The sequence below is a fragment of the Tyto alba genome, unplaced genomic scaffold (genome assembly GCF_018691265.1).
Source record: "Tyto alba isolate M040663 unplaced genomic scaffold, T.alba_DEE_v4.0 Super-Scaffold_13, whole genome shotgun sequence".
Taxonomy (NCBI): Eukaryota; Metazoa; Chordata; class Aves; order Strigiformes; family Tytonidae; genus Tyto; species Tyto alba.
Genome location: NW_024881275.1, coordinates 30,042,491 through 30,066,387, shown reverse-complemented (window position 1 = coordinate 30,066,387; position 23,897 = coordinate 30,042,491). Strand labels below are relative to the sequence as shown.

General features: G+C 38.8%; 1 protein-coding gene across 2 annotated transcripts in view; it reads left to right on the top strand.

Annotated features, from left to right (window-relative positions):
• The window catches only part of RORB (RAR related orphan receptor B), a 142,508-nt gene that overhangs the window by 100,983 nt on the left and 17,628 nt on the right, over positions 1–23,897 (top strand). For both annotated transcript variants that reach the window (XM_033010447.2, XM_033010438.2), the window contains exons 3-6: positions 1,708–1,849; positions 4,929–5,330; positions 22,035–22,156; positions 23,406–23,538. In XM_033010447.2, the coding sequence (XP_032866338.1) occupies positions 1,708–1,849; positions 4,929–5,330; positions 22,035–22,156; positions 23,406–23,538 (799 nt within the window). The remainder of the gene's footprint in view (positions 1–1,707; positions 1,850–4,928; positions 5,331–22,034; positions 22,157–23,405; positions 23,539–23,897) is intronic.

Below are 23,897 nucleotides of genomic sequence, written 5' to 3'. Positions count from 1 at the left end.
ATAGAATAGAAATATCTGCAATTAGCATCCATTTGGCCATAAATTAGCCTCCACAGTTGCAGGAAAGTTTTGGTCAGCCAGGATCAGATAAGTCCTCACCAGATTTTTTCTGTTTCCCTAAAGGACACCCAAGTTCTCGAAAGTACAAATCAAAGAACTTAATTTAGTTTTTATCTATATCTGTAATCACTGATAAAACCAGCAGAGGCCGTATAAAGTGAGTTTCTTTATGCTCAACCTCAGCAACTAGTGCTGCCAAGTGTCCTTGGTGAGACACCATGCCTGTCACCTGTTGTTACTGACACCCCACACCATCTTCACTGGGTACACTGGGACTTGAGTGAGAATTCAGGTACTACCCATAGCAAGCAAATTGAGCCCTTTGGCACCGTTGCCTTGTTGCTTCCCCACTCCTGTTGTCCAAAACCCACGGCTGCCATGATTTCCATTGCTCAGAATTACCATCTGTCAGCCTGTGCGGCGATAACATTCATTTTGCCTGATAAATTGTCAGCTCTTGCTTTCCGGCTCCATTCAGAGCTGTTTGCAAACCAGCCCAGAAAGGCATAACCACAGCGGCGTCACTTCTGGTGATGATTACAGTAACGACGCTTTCTGCCCTTTTTCTCCTAATGGCTTCCTGACATGGATAGGCTACCCTTCAGCTCTTCCACTACACAATCCTGCAGGTGCCTCCATCTAAAGATGCCACAGTGGTCAAGGAACTTCTTTTCTTTGTTTCTCACTCTCTATGGACTTGCTGTTCCTCCTGTCTTTTGTTTTACAGGAAATAAAATAATATAATAAAATGCCCTCTTCCTCTCTCTTTCTCTCTCTAATCCTCACCCTCCGGTTTCATTCTTCTTGTCATCTCTGCCATTTCATGTCACTTCCACCATAATAGTACCTCTCAGTCATGTTCTAGCAGCTGGGAGCTTGTAAGGTCTTAGGTATGGGTTAATACTCCTCTTCTAGCCCTCTGATCGTTATCCAAATAGCCCACAACTGGCCAGAATAACCTTCTAGGAGATAGAATAACTACAAATTTTTACATAGATAAAATGGATAATGTTATATTCCATTGAAATGGAAAATGTCATTACTTTCTCATGGTAGTGTCTAAAGGTGTTGCTTTCTTCTTTGTGTGTCGGTTTTACTTGATACAGTCATTAAATCCTAGTGCTTTTGTGATGTTTGAATTTGAATTACTTTTCACTCCTGAAGTGTATGGTCCCTCCAGATCAGATCAACATTTGCCAGGTTAAACTGAACAGCAGACTTCAGCTTCTAATGCTATGCATAGCCAGTGCCAGTTATTACCACTCTCTTTCATTAAAGGAAGAAAATAGTCAGAACAAGTACTTTTAAGTCATCTGTTTACAAATGCTGACAAGTTTTTCCTCTATTAGGAGCAATCATTAGATGATACATGGTCATTATTGCACAATAAGAGTGCATTCTGTAACATTATTGTTTGCATTTTAACAAAGTAGAATTACATTCTTAATAGAATAAAGCACAGTTCTCCTTATTATAAATAAATATTCTTTAATTTCACTCTACAAGGCCAACACATCTGCAAGGCCATAGCATAAGTCGGATTGCACTAAATAAGAGTTTATTGTAGTCATTTACATGTTTCTGTGTGTGTGTGTGCGCATATGGGCACATGGTAATATTCTGTCTCTCTTGCTCTCTTGCCCCTAGGGATTCTTTCGGAGGAGTCAGCAGAACAATGCCTCCTACTCCTGCCCAAGGCAGAGAAACTGTTTAATTGACAGAACCAACAGAAATCGTTGCCAACACTGCCGACTGCAGAAATGTCTTGCCCTGGGAATGTCTCGAGATGGTAAGGAGTCAGATTCCTGCTTCACGCCTAAACCCTTTGAAACTCTTCTTCACTTAAACTCCCTGTAGATTTCTGGAAAAAAAAGAGAGGAGAAGCTCCTTGCTTTGTAATTCACGCATTGTGAGACACAGATCTTTGCTGTTAATTTAACAAAGGAGGCTATTTTCATGGGGAGGGTGAGAAAATCACAAAATGGAGAGCAGTATTAGTTTGGAACAGACTGAGAAGTGAAATGTGCGGTTCTGATCAAAAACACAAAAAGGTCACCTCTGGAGAGGTGGATTTAAATTCCAGTTTAGATAACCTCTTATATTAAACATTAACATTTATCTTAACATTAAATATTGATGTGTGAAAGCATCCTTTTACTTGAGATCTCTAAAGGCCTGTGACAGTAAATAGGCAGTTAAGCAGAAATTTACACCTTGATAGCATTAGGGGTTTCTATTTGTTTTACTCAGAGCACTTGACCAAGTATTTTTCATTGCAGAAAAAAAGCATTTATTTTACCTGTACATTTCCCCCTGTCCCTGTCTGGGTCCACAGAAGAAATGTTTCATAGTTTAGTGATGAAAATGGATACTACACCAGAGGAAAGCTCCACAGTGTATCTGATAGCAGGGTCCTTTGGTCCTTGCAGAGCTCTGGTCCACATTCCAAGCTGTGGTGTGACAGGCTGTGATGGGCAGGCTGAGAACGTGCACCACAACAGAGCTGTGGGAAGTGGGAGGCTTGAGCAAGGCTGCCCACAGCCAACCTGCCCCAGCCACCACTGCTCATGCAGGGGCTTTCCAGCTCACAGACATGCTTTAAATGGTCAGGAATTGTTCTAAATGGCCAGGAAGTAGGAGAAGAAAATGTTCTATTTTTGAAGGCAAGTTACATTAATTTTGATTGCCTGGCAGAAGTTTTCTCTCTTAGAAAGTTTACACAAAATGTGTCATTTTAAAATTAACAGTCATTGATGGACAAGCTTTGTAAAGAGCTATTTCTTTAGGTGGTCCACAGATTATAAATTTGGTTTATATTTGAACTGCAATAGATCTCTTCCTATCTCAGTGTGTCTCATGTCTCACTGAAACAACTTGCTCACCAGTCTCACCAGTTTGGGAGGGGCCCTGAAGTGTAGCCTTTAATCTGTGAACTCTTTTCAGTCCTAGCATGAAGCTTACTCCATGCCTTAGCTCCTGATTCTTCCCAGAGGAGATTAAAGTAGTAACATCTTAGCAATTTAACAGCACATTTTTCCTCCTAAAAGTAATATCTTCCAATGATTTGAGGTATCACAGGGGCATTTTAATGTGACTGACAGCACTTTCTTCCCAACCTATAATTCAGGGACCACTGCGTACAGACAAAGGGAATGATTCTTCTGACAGCACTGCTTTCTTCTGTCATTGTTTATGTAAGGGTGTTTATACTTAACAATATTAAGAGCTCTTGCAAGTTTCAAATAGTCAGTATGGGTTTTTTTGAACAGAGAAATTGAATGTGATTTTTACCTCTCAGCCATGTAACCGATTCATTTTTATCATGCAGAGGCAGGATGCTAATTGACAGCAGCTGGAGAATCCAATTAATGAATATATAATGAGAATAAACAGTGGGTGTTTGTTTTTATTACTGAGGCCTTAAATTTGAAGAAAATACACAGTTGCATTTTTCAAAATACGGTCATTGTATACTGTCCATAACAGTGTGCATTGCACCATGGACTGATTCCAGGGGCGGGCTGTGTTTGTGTGAGGTAGCTTGCAGTCTGTGTGAAGGGCTGCAAGTAAGATGAGGTTAGCAACAAGGAAAAAAAAGCTCTTAATGTAAAAAGGTGCAAATAAATTGAAGAGGCTGACATCTCCTCGTTGTTCTGGCACTTTTTCATCTTATGCTCTTCCTTTTCCTTTCTTATTCTGAATTGAAGATTTTCACATTCATACACATGTGTAGGCTCAGACTTTTCTCGAGGGCTGCAGCTTAACTATGGGGTAGCAAAAATGAGAGCCAAGTGCATCCTGTGCTAACAAATGTGATAATTCTGAACTGATCCCAATTACAGACGGACTGGAAATAGTCAGTATTGAAAAATACACCTCAAAATACATAGAAATTAGTATTTCCAGAGCAATGTCTTCTTACCTGTACTCTGAAAAATTCTACTGAAAGTATCTCTCATTTGTTTTAGAGCACAATTAACTGCTACCTCTACTCTGAGATCCTAAGATCTAGCCCAGTAGAAAGCTAGAATTTATAGAGAGATGGGGTTGCAGGGTGTGGGGAAAGATAATCAGCTATGACCCACTGTATATGCAGGCTGTGGATTTACTTCTCCTAGTTCCACAGCAATCAGCCTGTCATTTTTGAAAATTTCAATCTCAGTGTAATGAACCCTGTTCCTGGAGAGAGTGTTTTGCACTCTGATGCTTTCCTCCCTTTCTCATCAGAAGGAATGCATGGATTTGTGCATGGAGATTATGTAAATTGATTGTGTAAATCCCTGAGACTTTCCTCTGTGGAAAAGATGACATTCGTTTGTGCTGTTTACCTTCAAATTGTTATTTTCCTCTAGGTTCTTAATCTAACCTGTAAGATTTTTTTAAAAAGTGTGAAGATAACACCCCATTGAAAGGCTGTGATAATAAGGCTTTAGGGCTTGTTTTCATTCAGAGTACTAATCCTGTTAATGCACTGTTTAAAGGTTTGTGGAAAGTTGGTAAATCACATGGGATATGAATCTACAGACTGTACATTTCATACAGCTCTGGGTTGTTGTTCACTGAACACAGAGATATAAAAGGATGTGTGGTCTTTTTAACATTCACAGTGGGAAGTGAGTTGCTTGACTGAGGCCCTCCTGTCAAACAGGAGTCATTGTCGTCACCCTGTAAATCCAAGCACACAATACTTTTTCCTTTGTGGGACATATATGGTGTAAAGCTTTGCATCCTCTCTCATTTCCACAGAAAAAGACAAGTTTCCAGAGCAAAAGAAACTCTGAGAGTAAATATCAAAAGAGTGGTGGGGTTGAGAGGAATCAAGAAAAAATGAAAGACAACAATAATTGGCATTATGCTTTGCTTTTCAGCTGTGAAGTTTGGAAGAATGTCCAAAAAGCAGAGGGATAGCTTGTATGCTGAAGTGCAGAAGCACCAGCAGCGACTGCAGGAACAACGGCAGCAGCAAAGCGGTGAGGCAGAAGCCCTGGCCAGGGTTTACAGCAACAGCATCAGCAATGGCTTGGGCAACCTGAATAATGAAACTAGCAGCACCTACTCAAATGGGCACATCATTGACCTGCCGAAGTCTGAGGGTTATTATAACGTGGATTCTGCCCAGCCTTCCCCAGACCAGTCTGGGTTAGACATGACTGGAATCAAACAGATAAAGCAGGAACCTATCTATGACCTCACCTCTGTACCAAACTTGTTTACCTATAGCTCTTTCAACAATGGGCAATTAGCTCCGGGGATATCCATGACTGAAATAGGTAAGGAAAATTCTTATTCCTCTACTGTAATGTGTATATATACAAGCTAGATTGTAATGCTAGTTTTTATTAATATAATATATCAGCATTCCATACACAAATACATGATAGTTACGTGTTCACACGTGTATATGTGCACACACACTCAGGGAGTGAAGGAAAGAAGTTCAGTTTGTTAATAATTGACGCAGTATTTTGGCAGTTCTGTTTTTACCAAAATCTGCAAATTATGCAGTTTCTTAAACTCTGCAGTTGATATTCTGTTTATGAAATAGGAGCATCAAAGCAGGTGATGAATCAGTCAGAACCGAGTGATAATTAGTAGCAGAGAGCTTGTTTCAAATGAGCTCATTACTAACAGGGTTAAATGATCTCTTCAGCCAGCCATCCATATTCTTGTCAACACCCAGAATCCCCAAGGCAGCTAATTCTAGGGTATTTATTGTCAAAAAGTAGCAGCTTACTGCTTCTGATGCATGGATGTACATGCAGAGCAAGTTGACTGAATTTGTGAGGTGCACAAACTCTGAATATTAGTTGCATGGATACCCCTGCTCCTCTGCTTGAATGCCTTGGTGAACCGGTCCCTTGATTTCTTCTTTGAAAATTAGCAAAGAGAACTCTCTGTGAGATAAGATGATTTGAAAGGTAATGGCTAATGGTGATTCTTCTCTATGGAGGATTTCTGTTCATCTAATGCCTCTAGTCGCACCTCTCCAATGCAAGTGAAAGTGATGCTTCTATTATAAAGAAATAACATGAAAGAAGATTGGCATCCTAATTAGGTACTTCCCACCTCAACAAGTGAAGTATGCTGAGTCAGTTGTGGTTGAGAATATAATCAAAGGGTAACACTTCGTTAATGGAATGTAATTAAAAAGAAAGAAGAAGGGAAAAAAAAAAAGGTGGTATTCAAGAGCACCCATAATAAATTAATTAATGCCACATCATAAAAACCCTCTGTAGTTCTGGCCTGGCCTTGCTGCCTCATGGATGTACACTGAGATGTGTAACTTTATGTCTGTACTCAGAGCTCTCGAGGGCCCTGGAGATGTGGCATGCACTTGATATAAATTGTAGAAAGGGTGTACGCAGTGGTTACTGTCTGAAAAAAAAAAATGAAAGTGCAGATAGAATCTGCAGCATGTTTTCTACCCATGGATGCTTATACACAGAAAGCTGTGTAACAAATTGTGTGTTTTAGCTGCAAATGGCACAGGAGAGGGTTATGCTTTTCTGCCACTCTGTTTAGTGGAACAGGTTTTGTTACCACGTTTGGCCTCGGCTGCTGTCCAGTGAAGTCCTACACCCCCAGCATAGCAGTACAGAGGATCAGTGAGAAACATCTGCTTCAACTTCCCTCTCAGCTCTTGTGGCTGTATGAATATTACTCACATGCAGCTTGTGCAAACCTCAGTCCTGCAACAGCGTTTCATAGTACTCCAAACCAGCTGAGAGGCAATTTAAACAGTCATAAGAGCTGTTTCCCTGCAGCACCCTGTGTCAGAGGGAAATGTACCCAGAGAGACTCAGAGGAGGTTACCAGAAATATGACAATTCTGATAGTCCATGAATTAACATTTGTGCTCGGTTACACAAGTGATCCCAAAGAGAGAATATGGCCTCTGGACTATATCCTTAGTGGCTAAAGGATCCCACTAAAGCCAGTGGGATCTTTTGACTCATGGAGCTTTAGAGAATCACTTATCTCTAATCTCTTGCAGGATCACTTAGAAATAATGCCTCATTCTTTAATTTTCACACATTTTCTTTTTTGTTCTCTTAGCTGTAAACCAGCAAGCACTAAACCCACCCCACATTTCCCAGTCTCTCATCCTTTATGTCATCTGACCAGTGTTCCCCTTCTGGAGCACACAAAGCAGGGAAAGCCCCAGATCACAGGGAGCAGGACATAGCAAAGGGCCTGTCTCTGAGCTGACAGCAAAATTCAGGTGCTGGGATTCCTTTTGAAACTGGAACTGGGGCTCCAAAATTTTTAGGATTTTACCCAAGTACTGCTGTTTGTCCTTTGTGGCACCTACAGCAGAGAGGTAAAGGTGTTAGTGCAAGATAATGTAGTATAACAGATCAGGTGATAGAACTGAAAAAATGGAAGAGATGTACCATAAAATATTGGGATTAGTACATAAGTAAATTATATTTTCAGTGTTTAAAAACAAACAGAAAATGCCTGTTAATGCTGCAGTGGATTGCTGGACCATTTGTAAAGCTGTAGTCTTGCAGTCAGGGCAGGAAGACTGTAAGCACTGGGATCCATTGATTTCATATTACAGTGTGCTTAAGTTTCACCACAGCATTGTATCTTACTCACCCCGGTGAGATTTAGGAATAAGCTCAATTCATGTTAAATAGAAGTCATTGCTTTAACTGTTAGATGAAATCATAGACGATACATATGAGATGGAAAAGTTATACTGCATTGATCCTTGTGTCTGATAGAAATTTCTTTATAATACCTTGTCTAGTGATGTACTGAACCTTTGCTTTAAGTACCCCAGATCATGTTAGTTCTTTTCCTCACTGAAGACTTTCTACCAGATTCAGATTTCCAGTCTTAGTTTTCTTACGGTCTTTATATTCTTCAAATACACTTATTTTTTTAAGCATAACCTCACTTAGCACTTGCCTGATATCAAGTGCAACTCTCTTAATTTTTTCCTCATAAATGAATGCTTGAGACTCCTTCCATCCTCGAGCTCATAAAAGTTTCTGTAAGCTCTCCAATGGACAGACTTCTTCAGAGGCACCCAGAATCAAAGTAGTTATTGCAGCTTCTGCATCATATACCAACCAATATCCAGTTTACTTATTCCTTCAGTGTTACTGCTTTGCTTGTTTCTCACACAATTCTCTCCTGTATAGGGCAGTTTTTATTAAAATACCTCTGACCAGCCATTTCCAAGTTTGAATCTCATTTTTTCTTTCTTATTTTTCTAACCTTTTTGATCCTGTTACATTATGTCTCAGTCCTCATTGATGCTTTGTGACTTCTTTCAATTTAGGATTATCTCTTCACTTAATTAGTATGTTGTGAACCCTCTCTTTCAGATTACTAATGAAAATGTTAAATGCTTGTAAAACAAGTTCTAACAATGGTCACTGCTGCACCTGACTAAACAACTTGCTACAATTGCATGTATTACATTAGTATTTACTTTTCATTTGCTATCCAACAGTAAGATTCTATGAAAAATCCAAATAACAGGTCTTCATTTCCCTGTCAGTTTGATTCGGTTATAAAAACAATATTTTCTAAAATACTCTATGACATAATTTACACATCATTTACATTCTTTTCTTCACATGTCAATTTTCTAATTCCACCAAAAAGGAGTTGAAATGGTCAGGCCTACTTTGATCTTTAACAGTTCTGTGCTTTAATTTGAATGTGAAATGCTCTTTTTCCTGAACATACCTTCATTTATAGTAGACTTTGTAGTGGAAATGGAAATTGTAAAACTTAACAATTTTTAAACTCAAAATTTTTACACAGCAAATGTTTAAACCTACAGTGTTAGAATGTCACAGCAAGCAAAATACAGCTTTTCCTTCATTGTTTGCTTACTAGTATCACTAAATACTGTACCAGGAAGTAGGTATAAGAGAAAGAGATGCTGACAAATTAAAATTATATAGGGCTCCTTCACATGTGTTTAATACTAGAATATTCCTCCAAATGGGTTGAATAGTCCAGGGTACAACTGTACATTATCTGTTCACTATAAGAAGCAGGATACGTAATGTTTTCTATGGAAGAGAGGGATGAGTAAACGAAAGAGCATTTTCGGATACAGGCACAAATTTCTCATGTAACTGCCAGGGCTTAAGATGGAGAAAAGTTGAATAAAATCAGCTAGTTCCCCATTAGGCAGATCTGTGGCCTAGGCTCAGCCCGAGTTAGTATTCCAGGTCCTGATACAAAAAGAAACTCAAAGCATTAAAAAAATCATTCCAAAGCATACAGGAGCAGAGCCTCAGCTTGGCATCAGCTGCATTTCCAGGCCAGGTCCTTTCTGTTTTAAGGGAGGTATTTTCATCCTTAACTCAAGGCATCTTATTGGAGACTTGATCTGGATTTGTAGCCGGGTGGGCAGAGCACAGAGTATGGTCAGATGCAGCAACCAGATGAGTTGGGCAGGCTCTTTCTCTACCTGTCCCGCTGTCCATGGGTGGCATCACTCAGGTGTGACCAGGCAGCGATGCTGCCAGCACAGGAGACATCCATGGCCTGAGGGTGCATGCTTCCAGGACTCCGCAGCATGGTCATGTTTCTCCCTGACCTCTGAGGAGGCAGAAATTCCTCATGCTGCTTTGGGAGCTGAAACCATGGGGTGAAATCTGCTCTTCATGTCAAAAGCGAGAATTTGTCATATGCAGAATGGCTTTGCCCACATAGAGACAGTCACAGAGGTCAGATGGTGCATGGGGAATACTACAGGGAGAAGCAAGCTCCATTTCCTGACCCTGGTAGCCCCATAGAGAATGTCAATGCTTTCTCCCAAGTGTGATTTTAAATTAGCAGGTATTAAAGGCTTATTTTTAGACTTGATCAAATTAGAAGACCATCTTGTTTAAATATATGTGCATAATATTATCTGTCACTGAGCTGAGCATTGCATTTTCCTCACAAAATATGTGACTCAGATCTTAGTCTGTAAAAGTTAATGGAAAAGTTTCCCTGCCTTGACTGTAGTTAAGGTTAGCAGCCAGTAATTTCTTAAAGACAATAAAAACTATTAGCTAACACTGTTGGGGAGAAAACAGATTGGTTAAGGGTTCACTCCAGGTCAAATTGAAGAGTACCCTATGGCTGTGAGTATTTAGGTAGTCAATAAGACACCACTAGAGCGTACAGGAGGTCACATAGCCCAGCATCAATAATTACAGAAAAAAAAGTGTTGTTTACACACATTTACATGGTATTTATTCAACATCAGCAGTATTTGAAGGTACCCAATGGCTTGAAGAACCTACACTTCTACCAAAATTAAAGTCAAATAGTAAGGTTGGTAGGCTTGGGCTTGATCTTCCCTTTCCCCAGACCCTCTGACCCTGCTCTGCTGTGTGTATCTTAAGGTGGGCAATAGATCACTAGGGCAGCCACATGGTAAGAACTGGAGGAGACATGACCTTCACCAAATCCAACATATCTTAGTGTATTTCTCCATGCCTATACTGTTCACGGACGTCCACAGCAGTGTACGTTGCATATGCAATATATGTATATCAGCAGCAGACTGATGTCTTAAAACGTATGCTGTGCCTTGTTGTTGAAGGCTGCAAAAGCACTTCTCCAATGTCATAAGCATTTTTTATTATTATTCTTTAACTCCCTTCTCTGTATCTCCAGGAATTGTTCTCTGTGCCAAATCAAGTGTTAATTGACATCTTACTGAACATGTTTTGCTCAGTTAGATAATATTTGAAGGGACACTGTAGGGACCATCAAATGCAAAATGCAATGAACTCTCTAACTAAAGCATATACCTAAGGTGACATTAAAGTCTATGTTGATGTTTGCTTTACAAGGCCACCACCCACCACACAGTGAAGCAGAAATAATGGATTTGTGACTGTAGTCCTGTGTGGTTTCTTCATCTCTTTTTCTAAGCCATAGTTTAATACCCCTCCTGCCTAGGTGATAGTCAAACTTTGTAAATCAGGTGTCCACAGCCTTGCAGCTGCTTTTCAGCAGAGCAATGTTGCCATCTAGTGAGCCATTAAAAATGTGCAGCATGTGCATTTCTGCACAGATACCCTTAGGGCACTATATCTTACCATCATTACCTATTTAAACGTGACAATCAGAATAAATTAATATTTCAGTGCTGTACTCCTTTCAGTTCATGTGACAAAACTTGGAACTTCTGCTATTTTTTTTAACTAATTAATTTTTTTACCCTTTTCATGCACTCAAGAATCTAACAGAGAAAGGCAAGATTTAAAACTAATTTGACAGTGTTGCTCAGTTAAGATATGTTTCAACTTCATAAAAAATGGACAGAAAAGTGGAGGAATAAATTAGAGCATTTTGATGCTGAAGCATTCGAGCCAAACTGATGCTGGAGTGAAGGGTATTTTTTTATAATTGTAGATTCTGATTTTTTTAAGCATATACTTAGAGATAAATTTAACTAATAAAATCAACAAATTAACTTGGCAGAAATGCTGAGAAAGATGTAAAATTTTTGAAAGTTTGTAAAATTTTCTAGTTCTATCTTTTCCCACCTCTAAAGTAGTAACCTCTCTTTATCTGTAAATTTAGAACAAAACCAGCCTAATTACAGATTTACATAAAGGTTTTAATGAGTTTATGTTGTCCAGCCTGGTAGTTTAAATGTTCATAAATAACTGATTATGTTTTTATCTTTTACTAAATGCATATTTTAACAGTTTCTGATTTAGGAAGACTTAGGGAGGGCAGAGTTTGTGTTACAACTCTTGATGTAAATTTAGAAAATAAAGACTGTTTTCTAGAGGGTAATATATTTAAGCACCAGCTTTTTCACGCAGTGATTTTCAAATCACTGAGCATCCACTGCCTCGCAGCAACTGCAGTGCACTTTGGATGAGTCACGTGTTGGTTCTGGCAGTCCTGCTTGACAACACTTCACACAAATTATAGCAGTTCAATAACCACAATGCAATGTGCCTTTTTACTAACTTGTGTTCAAATTTATACAGTAAAGCAATTAACCTAAGACTAGTTGAAAATTAAGTAGAAAGCCTAAAACTATACTGCAGACTGGGATTTCCTGCAAATTATAAAGCTTTTGGCTATTTCTGAAAGTAATTGGCCTTCTCTTTTACTTAAGTCAATTCATATGTCAAATGCAGACCAACTAGTAACATCACAATAATTTTATGAATGATGACCACTGGCATCATTCCCAGCTGGGGTTTGATCACACTACAGACCATGCACTATAGATACTGCAGAAAGTGCCGTTTTAAATATTGCCCTTTATGTTTATTGTGGGGGTTAAGTGTTGCAAATGGGAATACACTCAATAGTTCTGTTTACAGAGAGGTAAAGTTTGATTACTTCTGGAATATGATGCATGTTTTCAAGAAATGAAAATTTTCTACTGACTGCATTTTTCTGTAGCACTCCAGACAATGAGTTCCCATCCTAACTGTGGTTACGACTATTTGAATAATAGAAGCAAGCTGGATTAAGCAAATAAATTATTAAAATCAGTGACATCTCTTAACTGAGATTGAGGATGGGGAACATTTTGTGGTGTTTTGTTCTGTTTTACTTCCTTTTTAGATTGTTTTACAAATTAATTAAAATTATTAATTAAATGGTATTAAAAACAACCTTCTCTAGCTTATATAGTTTACATTTCTAAAGCATAATAATATAGTTCTTTAAAGTGGGTACATTTCTAATCCACTAAATCAAGTATATAAAATTCTGCCTTTTCTCAAAAGATGTGAATATTTTCTTGCATAACCAAACTTGACAAACCACATTCATTCTACTGAGAATCCAAAAGGCAGTTAGAAAGCAACCATTGGTAGCAGTCAAAATATGTGAAATACCATATCATACATGCCATATATTACCATATATCATGACAATCTTCTCAGGAATAGCACTGTACTGTGAATATTGTCAGATTAGAAATCACACAAAAAGATGGACGTAAAGCTAATGGTATAACAACTACTGAGGTGTGCTATTGCTGCGAGTCATAGGAATAGCCATTAGGCTGATTTGCTATCATATGCTTCAGAGTAGCAATACCAATAGCAAAGGAAATGGTAACTGGCTTTCTGCAAGAAATCCTCAAAAAAAGAAAGCCAGAGCAGGTGCCAGAGCACAGAGGGCCTGGGACACGTGAGGGATGTTGTCTTGCAGGGTTGTCTCTCACACACAACCCATGAGGAGGCAAACACAGCATTGCAGATGAGAATCACGAGGGCAAGGCAGTGATGATTAAGGAATCATTGCAGTATATGGAAGTGGCATACTACTGCAAAAATTGGTGTGCTTTGAGTTAATAGCAATATTCATCTGCTTCCTCATCTGAGCAGCCCCTTCATTTGAGTGTCAGTGCTCCCTGTCCTTAACATTTGTGTATGTTGTTTCTGGGCAGTCAGAACCAACAGTATGCATACTTACCTTGTGCTTCTGAGAGGTTAATCTGGGGTCCATAGTGTATTTCTTTGACATCCTGGACAACACTGTTTGATTGTTCTTTAATCCTCAGGCACAAGGAAGCCAACAGAAATTTCTTTTTGCAAACCTTTTTCTTTCTCAGTACACATGCACCATCGCAAGTTTTACTTCCTGAGGCCATATTTCACTTTTTGACACTGCCTGCCTTCTGTCTGGCAGATTTCAACACTCACTTCATGCTTTTTACTGCTTTCCACCATATTCTTGAGAATAATGTAATTCTGTTTGTTATTCAGTTTGTGATGTTGTTCCCAGCTTTATAGATAATTACGTCTTTCTTCAGTCCATTCAGTTCTGATACTTTATTTCACAGATCAGTGATAATTCTCTTATACAGGAGTGAAAAGATATGAGAAAAAGTTGGAGAGAAACACATGGGAGAGGAACATGGATGTGTTTAGTGTTTAGTGGAAAAATGCAATGCAACAAGACATAGGGCTCAGACAAGTGCTGAAACTGATTATCAGAACACATTTTTTATAGTGCAGTAATCTTGCAGGGTGAAAGTCACATATACTTTGTAATAGTTAAAGGAAGATATTAGGGCTGTCTTTTGTTTCTTCTTGACTGCGTGGACATTTTTTCTCTTGATCAGTGAAATCTCTGGCATTGTTTACAATAGCCAAATTATTTCACTTTCTGACACTCTACACTGACACCACTTTAATCCAACTCAATTGCCAGACTACAGGAAGACAGAACCATCAGAGAATATTTTGTCATTACTTTTTAATGTATTTATACCTATATTGTTTAAAATCTTTATAAAAAGTTAAATGTAAGACCATGACAGTGAAAGAAGTGCTAAAATGTATGTATAACATCTCCCAGCCTTTTGCAGACTATGACATGGCAAACCTTTCCAACTCTAGTTTAAAACCCTTAATATTCAAATTGTTCCATGCATATTTCTAGGTTTCATAGTGAACAATGTCCACTCTGAGCAATGTTTGTTTAATTGTAATAAATGGAACCACATTCTTGTTTTGAAACAGTCTCAATTTTAATATAAAGATCTCTTTGTGTAAACTATGCTGAAAGAAGTTAGGAAACAGCTCATCTCAATAAATTTGTGATAATTATATGGTGCTTGTACAGTCCACATCCCGTAAGCTCTAGCTGTTGCCTTGGTTAGTGCTTTTGCTGCCAGCTAAATGATTTCTAATTAGTACAAAATATACGTTTTTTACTAAATTGGCAGACACCCAGGAAAAGTATTATTAAGTGGAGACCTTTAAGCGTTTATAAAGATCCTCTAGGATTTAACAGAATTCTGGGTCCATCCTCTAGGTTCCTCCCGTTTAGGACTTCATTCAATTGTATTGTAATTTCTTGTAATCTATTAGCATTTTTTTGAAAGGCAAATGAAACTGATTTATTTTGAAGGGAGAGAGAGGAAATACAGAATTCACACATATAACATTGCTTCAATGCACAATCTGTTCCTGACAGTAAGCGTTCAATAACTTGAACACAAGGGAGGGTTATTTCTGAACTAAATTCAAGTGCTTCTAGTCTCATATGAGTGTTTTAATGTTTCATATCATCTTCCTAGGCTGCATATTGTGTAGTGCTACAAATTTATTAAACAAATGGTGGTTATGAAACTTGCTAGTCTATCTACAAGTTTGAAATTAAAATCTTTTGTGCATTATGACACTGAGAAGTCCAGTGACTGATGAAAAACAGGATGAGCTTTTTGTAATCACTTTTAGGAAAAAGTGTTCCCACTTTTCTGTAAAAAAAAAAAAAAAAACAAAACAGAATTTTCAGCCAGTTAATTTTAAAAAAATGGGACCTATTATTCATGTTTGACATCAACTACAAGGCATACTTTTGCTTTATTCACTGCATCACTGCCTTTACTGCTGTCTAAAAATTTCTTGAGGTAATCTGTGTGAAATCATTTTGCAAAACTTTTCATTTTGCAGTCATAATAGCCTTGAATTAGGGTACAGAGAGTTTTGATCTGATACTAACGGCATTATTTTGGATCCTATAATGGAGATTTTATTTAGAATGTCTAGCTGGAGTTTTTATAGTTGTATGAAACTGATATGCATGCTTACAGCAGCCAGCCAAAGCTGTGGTGTTATTGCAGCATTAATTCAAAGTGGATCCCTGCGAGAGCTCAACTTAGGATATAAGCTGAGATGAGCTCTTAGCCACTCAACTGGATCCTAAGGGTAAGTGGCAAATTAAAAATTCATTATTCATTTTAATTGAGGATGATTATCAGTGTTTTAGGAGGCACACTTCAAAGTTCTTCAGTTCCCAGTACATAAGAAGGGAATGCTGAGAAAAACTAGAGTCTCTCCTGAGAAAAGAGAGACAAATGAAAGAACTAAAGAGCCTGTAGGAAACAGACACTGCTGAATACTGTGGATAATTTCCACTTAGCAGGCCAAATTCACAGCTGGTGAATATTGTGTGTAGTCTGTGGAGTTATTACACCCATCCCCACCAGTATTGTACTTGATCCCAAGTTGGAGTCTTTTCTCAGTATTGTAGTTTGAGATCTCTGAATATTAGAAGGAAATGTCTGAAAAAGCCAAGATTGACTCATAAGCTTATGACAGACCCCTGCAGGTCTATGCTGTGTTGATTTATACTATCTAGGTTGCAATGTTCAGTTTTCTGTATGTACTTAAGATTTAAGCAGCTCGTAACCCACTGGTTTAATACATGTTTGAGCTACCCTAACCTTTGGAGAGTGCCTTTTGTGAAGTATCTGCTGAAATCTAAAATAAGAAATTACAGTAAAGGAAAAAAAGAAAGGGAGGGAAAAAGAAAAAAAAAAAAAATTGCCCAGAAAAGTAGCCAAAACTGGAAACAGAAAAGGTCATTTGCTGTTCTGGAAGTTGTGAGCTGTACTCCCAAGTTTATGCAAGAGGTATATAGCTCATACACTGTTGCTCTTCCCTTGAAACATATGCTTTTGGTCTGCTTTGTTGGTGGAATAGGGGTTTTGCAGTCTTGCTGTCTGCCCTGTCCTTCTGTCAGGACTGTCCAGTACTTCTTTAGCTACCGTTCAGCTTCAATGAAGAGAAGCAGAAGTCTCAGACACTTGGGTTCCCCCAAGCTTTGGAAAAGATGCTACTCAGCAGGTGATGGAGACAACCAACCTTAGAAAAAGGCAGAAGCTGTGACCCAGGCCCATGTTCACCTCAAAAGGCCATGGGTGCTGGCCATCCATCCTGAGCAGACCAGCCCCTCATACATGTTCACAGTACCTCTTGCCCAGCCAAACATGGGGGATGGGAGGTCAGAGAGGAAATGGCAAGCAATATTTGGCACGTCTGTAGGAAATCAGGATGGGTGTGATACATAAACTGTGGTATGGCTTACTTCACTGTTCGCTCGGCCATCCTCACAGAATAAAGTCTTTTTGTTCTCTCTGTAGGTTTAGTTAGGCCAGGCCCAATTTAAAAGCCATTTCTTTTGCTAAAACAACATTGATCTCTCGTGGTCCTCCTCAACCCTATTTCATCTATGTCCTATATTTCACATCTCATCCTTCAGACGCTGCTTTTCCCTGATAGCTTCATTTAACTCCGTTAGCACCAGTGAGATCCCTCATTGTGCTTCAGGACAGTTCCCATTAATATCTGCACATGGCCTCCTTCCAGTATTGGCCTTAACAGTCAAATCTGTAACCATCAAGCCACAAACCCAGGAGCACGTTCTGTAGATGTTTATTTATTCTGTTACCATGCTTCCTTGCATGCTGTACAGCCTTTGTTTCTACCACAGTACATGTACATCCTTCTGCTAACATTTTTGTTGTTCCATCTAGTCATAGGCAATGAGGTCATCTTGTCTGACAAGTTGCATGTCACAGACCGTAAAGGTACATACATGCACACAGTATTTCTTTCAAGAAACTAACAATTTTGTCTATGAATGAGAACAAATCTTTTTGACAGATAATCTTTCAGCTTCCCGATGTACAATTTTCAGCTTCTTCTGAACATCTCCTAGTATGACTTTGACTGGTTTTTCACACTGCTGCACTGCAAAATCCCAATTAATTTATCTCCCCATACAGCTGGCATCCTTAAGGCCCCCATCATCAGTACCCAAGCTGCTGTGACATGAAGGGCAGCATTCCCTTCCCCTGCAGGGCATAGAGGCCAGCCAGACCTCTCGGGTTTCTGCTCTCTGACAGTGTCAACCGACAATATCTAGGTTTCCTTGTCACCCCTAAGAACGGAAGAGACTTTACAGCTAGAACAGTGGACCAGTCAGATACACACAGGACAGAAATTAAATATGACTTATCATTCCAGGATATACTTTGCTTGAGTATTTCTGATTTTTCAGGACCTCATATTGTTTACAACTATTGAGTGTTTTCTTGATTATGTTGTTTCTGGCTTATCTCTCTAGAAGCAAATATTATTTCTAGACTTTTTTTTTTTAATGAAGCATAGCATTTGTACAAAAAATGTCTGTTTTCCATGAAAAATTTCAAGGTACCAATACTAATAAATCACAAATCTTCAAATTTAGAACCAAGCTATCTAATGCAAATGATTCCATGTCACAGTGCATGCTGGATTTCAGACAATGGGAACATGTTATTTTCTGTGGGCCATGTTTCTCACAGAGTCAATCTGCCAGGATATGCCGGGATATGCTGTGTCTTTCAGATTTCCTGTGGTATCGTGTGATCATGATGTATGGTCAGAGATATAGCCCTAACATGATGAACCCAGTATATAGACAAAAGGGGAGGACTGAAACACCTTGTCTATATTTGTGTTTACATACTATGGCAGATAAACTTTACAAATCCTGCCGTTTACAGCTGTAGTTACTGTAATGCTGGTGGTTTACTATCATGCAGGGTCAGTAATTCTTTTGGTTAGAATTATTAATTTTCACCCAGCGGTTACAGCGGTTGGAGCTTGTAAAATAAAATGTTGCAGACTTTAATTCTCGCACCTGAGTGGCCAACATCATCTCTTTTGTTTTTCTTTTCATCAAGCAAACCTTGCAAATCTGCTGTAACTTATATAAAATGGAGGCTAACATTTCAAGCAGAAACACAATTCACATTGAGGTCACAAAAATTGAGTCGTCTTTTATAGTCCTTGCAGCCCATCCAAACTGGATCCCTAGTTGGTGTTTGTGCAGCTTCCCAGTGTAATTTCTGGCTCAAGATTTCTGAAAGCAAAATTAACACAAGTCAAGACTTGATGCATAGAGTAACTGTGGTGGACTCTTCTAATCTGGAGAACAAGAGGAACGTAACTGTTGAACATGACCCCATCAAGGTACCTTCATAGGGTTGAGGCCACAGCTTTTGCATCAAGGCAATAGCTCTCCTCCCACTGTATGAAGCAGTTTGCTTTCCTTCCTCATTTTCCCTCTCTTTCTACTTCTACTAAAAGAATTAATTTGTTGAACTCGGTCACCATCAGTGCTTCAGAACTGCCAAGTCTTATAGAAATGTATTATATTTTGGGTGCAGCACAGTACCTGTGCTATGTGACAGGACAGGCTTACATTAGATGTCAGTACATTATTCCCGGTGGTGTAGGAACTTCTTCCTGCATGGAATTTGCTGAGATGTGTACTGATTCAAACTTCATTAGAGAAAAGATGCTAAAATCTGAAAATAACAAGAAAAAAGGCTATGGTCTTTGAGAATGATGTTCGTTGCTTTGTTTGCATTGGATCTTCTGTTCGTGGGCCATCTGAGAAACCAAGACGGGCTTGTAATTCTTGCACTTTTCACATCATGTCATCTCTGTGCACCCAGTGTATGCTGTGTTCGCATGCATCTTCCAGGGACTCCAGCGCTGAGTGTAAGCAAACAGCCTCCTCTGCTGGTTATTTTGAATGAACAGTCCCGTCTTCCCCTGACACCCAATGTACCCTTTCCATCACACACTCAGCCTTGCCTAGCCTGGGGCACATGAGTTTCAAGTCTCTCTTGCACCTGATTCCTCTTTGGACATCAGCATTCAGAGCTGCCGCTTGCTATTACTGCCTTAGGCCTTCTCACATCTAAATGGATTTTAATGTCAACTCAACATAAGCACAAGTACATAAGGAAATGATGTATGGAGGTAAAACACAGAATGCCATCCCTACAAAACCTTGAAGAGTTTGTCACCTCTTCAGTCCTAAGGTAAATACATAAATAGTAGGAAAAGTAGTGGAGCTGAGGAATATGCAGTAATGTAGAGCTGCTAATCAAGTATATTTTGAGGTCAGTGAAATGAAAAAGTCTTATTTTCAGATTATTGGCATCAGGTCACCTTATCTGATTCGAAATGTGTCTATGCAGTAGTATTTGAGGTATTTATTGTAAGCATTTTCTTTATGTCAAGGGTGTGAATAATTCCAGCTTTTGCAACAAATGGTGAGGCTAGGAGAGCTGGGCTAGGAATCACAAGAGATAAAAAGACTAGCCAATGGATGCAGAGAGCAAAATCATTCATCATTCAGGCTGTGGAACTGTAATATAAGTGAAATCATACTTCTTTCACTAGTGTTTTAGACACAAAGCCTAAATGTTCCTCTGACCATACCTCAGTTCTGTCTGGTTAAATCCTTCCAGGAGCATAGGTGAAAAAACATAGCTTGAACTTACCTTCTGCAGTCAGGTTTACCATGGATAAGGATGTTTCCAAAAAGATGATGTTGTTAAAATTGTACTTTAAATAGAACAATATGAGGGTAAGCATCTGAAATGTGATCTTTCTAAAAAAGGTGGGGTTTACTTGCTTTTCTTGGTTAAAGAAATGTAAATAAGCCTTTGTTGATCCTTTAAAAATATCTGTTTAAATTCATCATCCCTTTATTCCAACATGGCCATTTATCTGACAGGTTTGTACTATAAAATGAAACAGCTTACTATCATAAGTTAAGACTTGCATCCAGCTTTCCATAAAAGAATGATGAATAGATCCCTGTACTCACTCATACACACTTTTAGTTATCTTTATGCCTGAGTCAATCCTTCCATCAGGAAACCTAAAGATAGTGCTGACCTTTAAAAGGATACCTGTAAAGATTGAATTGAGCAGGCTTTATTATTCCTACAAAAACCTGGAATTCTTTTGTGTTTTCTTCAGCACCTTTCCACTGAGTCTCAGCTTATTAGCTGTGACAGTAGGTCAGGCTTCTCTCCTTTAAATAACACTCCTGTAGCAGTGATTTGCAGGGAGCATATACATGTTTACATTCATTTTTCAGCTTTCCTTCTTGCTGCTATTTTTAAATTCAGTCAACATTTGGCTAAAGAAACAGTCTTATTTTGGGGTTCCAGGCTCCAGATCCACACACTGTATGCAAACTGTTGAGGATGTGAATGAGTAAATGATGACATTCCTAGTTCTTTCTACTTCCCATGCTCAGGTTTGGCTAATGCATTGTCAATGTCCTTTTCGTCCTTTTCTCTTTTGACAAATGCATTTTCTGCAAAATACCAGTTCTGCCACAAGGGCTTCAGTTCAGTTGTGTGACTTCGACTTTGTTCTGTTGTTTAAAAGGTATTCAATTTAAGCAATGTCTTCAGGCTGAAGCATGGAGCTTCATTAGACATATAGGTCTCAAAGCTGCAAAATAATAAATCATCACATTTCTATAGCATGTTTTATCATGACATTTCAACTTCCGGTGCTAATGAATTCATACTGGAAGTTTTTGTGAAAATCTTTTTAACCCACTCAAGTGGCTTAAAGGGCAAAGATCTACTTTAAAATACTTTCCTGAGAAGTTTACTCTTAGTTTCAGTGGAACCTCAGGCCAGCACTGAATGCTTCCCTTTTCACTTGTGTCCTGTTTTCCATATTACACAGGGGTTTCTAAGTCTGAAATTTCAGACTAACTTTAAGGTAACTTGATCCTGTATGTGAGTTCTATTCCCCCATCTTTCCTTCTAAAACCCATGATACTAGTTCTAGCTTTCACCACTTTCTAGCACCAGTCTCCGTGTTCATGTTCATTGAGCTAAATCAGAAATTGGTCCACTTGAAAACTAGCTTGAGAAAAAAGAGAAGAGACCTATTTCCTGTTTCTCTGGCATGAGTCACACCAAGGTAATGCAAATGTCAGAGTTGGGCAGTCAGAGCTGAGCAGCAGCAGTGGCTTGGGGCAGACAGAACTGACCAAGTAACCAGTGTCTCCAAATGACATTTATTTAAACACAAGGGAGGAAAAAAAAAAAAAAAAAAAAAAAAAAGAAGTCACTTCCAGAATGAGAGTCTGAATAGTTTCACAAGATTCATTGTTATTTTCATGTGCAGATCTACTATTTATCAAGCATCATTTGGATTTAGGTTGAATACTGGAGCATTTTGTAACAATCATCTTCAGAAATAAAAATTAAAAAATAAGAAAGGTAGCATTAGGAAAAAAAGTGGTTTGTTTTTTTTTTTTTAATCTGCATCTTACAAGAACTTTAATGTTTCCAATATTTTGCTACTGAAAATCCCTCTCCACTGTTTTACACAAGGTATTTTTTATTCTCCTTTTCACAGATCGAATTGCACAGAATATCATTAAATCTCATTTGGAGACATGTCAATATACAATGGAGGAACTCCACCAGCTAGCATGGCAGACCCACACATATGAAGAAATTAAGGTTTACCAGAGCAAGGTACAATTCTGTAATATGCTTTTTCTTCTGCTCCCTATGGTTTGAAATTGTTAACAGAGTAATATATTTGGCAAGGATAGGCTGATGAGTTTTATACAGGTCAAAATAGGTTTTTAAATATCTTTGAGGATCTAGTTACTGAAAGCAAAGGAGTGATGCTTCATAAAAAGAAGAAACAGCTCTCCAGCATGTTGAGATGTTTGCTAATGTTGAAGATTAGTCATGGTTACAGAACATAGCTTTCCATATTTTACTTGCTATCACAGGTCTAAACTTTATGCAAAAGTTCAGAAAATAAAACAACCTAACTTTGTTTCCTTATAATTTTGAAAACACACCCCCTTCTTATGTGAATAATAAATATGTCACTTATAAACAATAGAGAATGACAAACTGAAAGCACTCCTTAAATTGAAATTTTTCAAAACTGGATAAAAAAATGGTTTCATTACACTACATTTTTGTTCTACCCCTGTGATTCTTAGGTCAAGCTCAGATTATTTCCCACTGTCACCTGTTCAGATGTAGTCCAATTGACAGAGATCTTTGTGCCTCTTGTGCCATTATCGCTGGCAATGGTTTTTCAGTCAGATTTCAGCTGGCAGATTAGCTGATCACACAAGAGACAGAAGAGGCTCCAGCTTGTTCTTTGAAAGCTGAGGGGCTATGCAGTACTAGCAAGGACAAAAACACAACACAGTTTTCAGAGCTCTGGCATGCAAACCAAGAGCATCCATTTACATTTGTACACTTATGTGTGCACACTTGTGTGTGCAAGAAAAATTTTTATCAAGGAGACATAATTTTGATACAATCAGTCTTCAGATTGCAGCAATACATCAGTTACATATTAAGTTTCAATCTAGCAAAAATATTCTGTTGGATAACTTATTAGCACTGTGACACTTCTTTCCCAAGAGTACTCTGGGATGTTTACATTGTTGGTGCCACTGTTTATTGTCTCACACAAAATTCGACAGTAGAATGACATTTTAACATTGGACAATGTCTTCTCCCCCTTAGAAGAGGCAATTCTAGAGTTCAGATCTCTGGGGCAATCGGCTTGTGAAAACAGCCTTCTAATGAAAAGTGTCAGGTACCATGAGATGCAGAGATGCTGCTAGCTCTGCCTGGGGATGGGGGCAGAATCTGAGGAGAGAGCCTTTCTGCAAGCCCACATGAGGAACCTAATGCACAGATAAAACATCTTGCTCACTACTTTGCTTTTCCATGTGTGTTTTCCTGGAAGACCAGAGAAGCTCTGTGGCAGCAGTGTGCCATTCAGATCACCCATGCTATCCAGTACGTGGTGGAGTTTGCAAAGCGCATAACAGGCTTCATGGAGCTCTGCCAGAATGACCAAATTCTCCTCCTTAAGTCAGGTGGGTAAACTCTGGAGGCTTGAGACTGGTTTAGCACCCAGAACATTAGAAATGTGCTCTGCTGTCTTGTTCTGCAAATCATTTTAATTTTGAAGGAGGCCTAATTTCAGTCTGTTTCATTAGCTACATTAACCCTTGCATATTTTTCCACATTAATCGTGTTACTGCCTTCTGATCCCCTTCCCTCTACAGTCAGTTGTGGTTATTAAGTACACACATCCACACAGGCGTTGCAGAAACTGCAGTCTCCAACCTGACATGTGGTGGAAGGACCCTGCAAATTGAGCTGGTCAAATCAGTCATCTGCCACCCTGTAAAATCCCCACTTGTCATTAGTGAAATGAACGCAGGCTCACTGG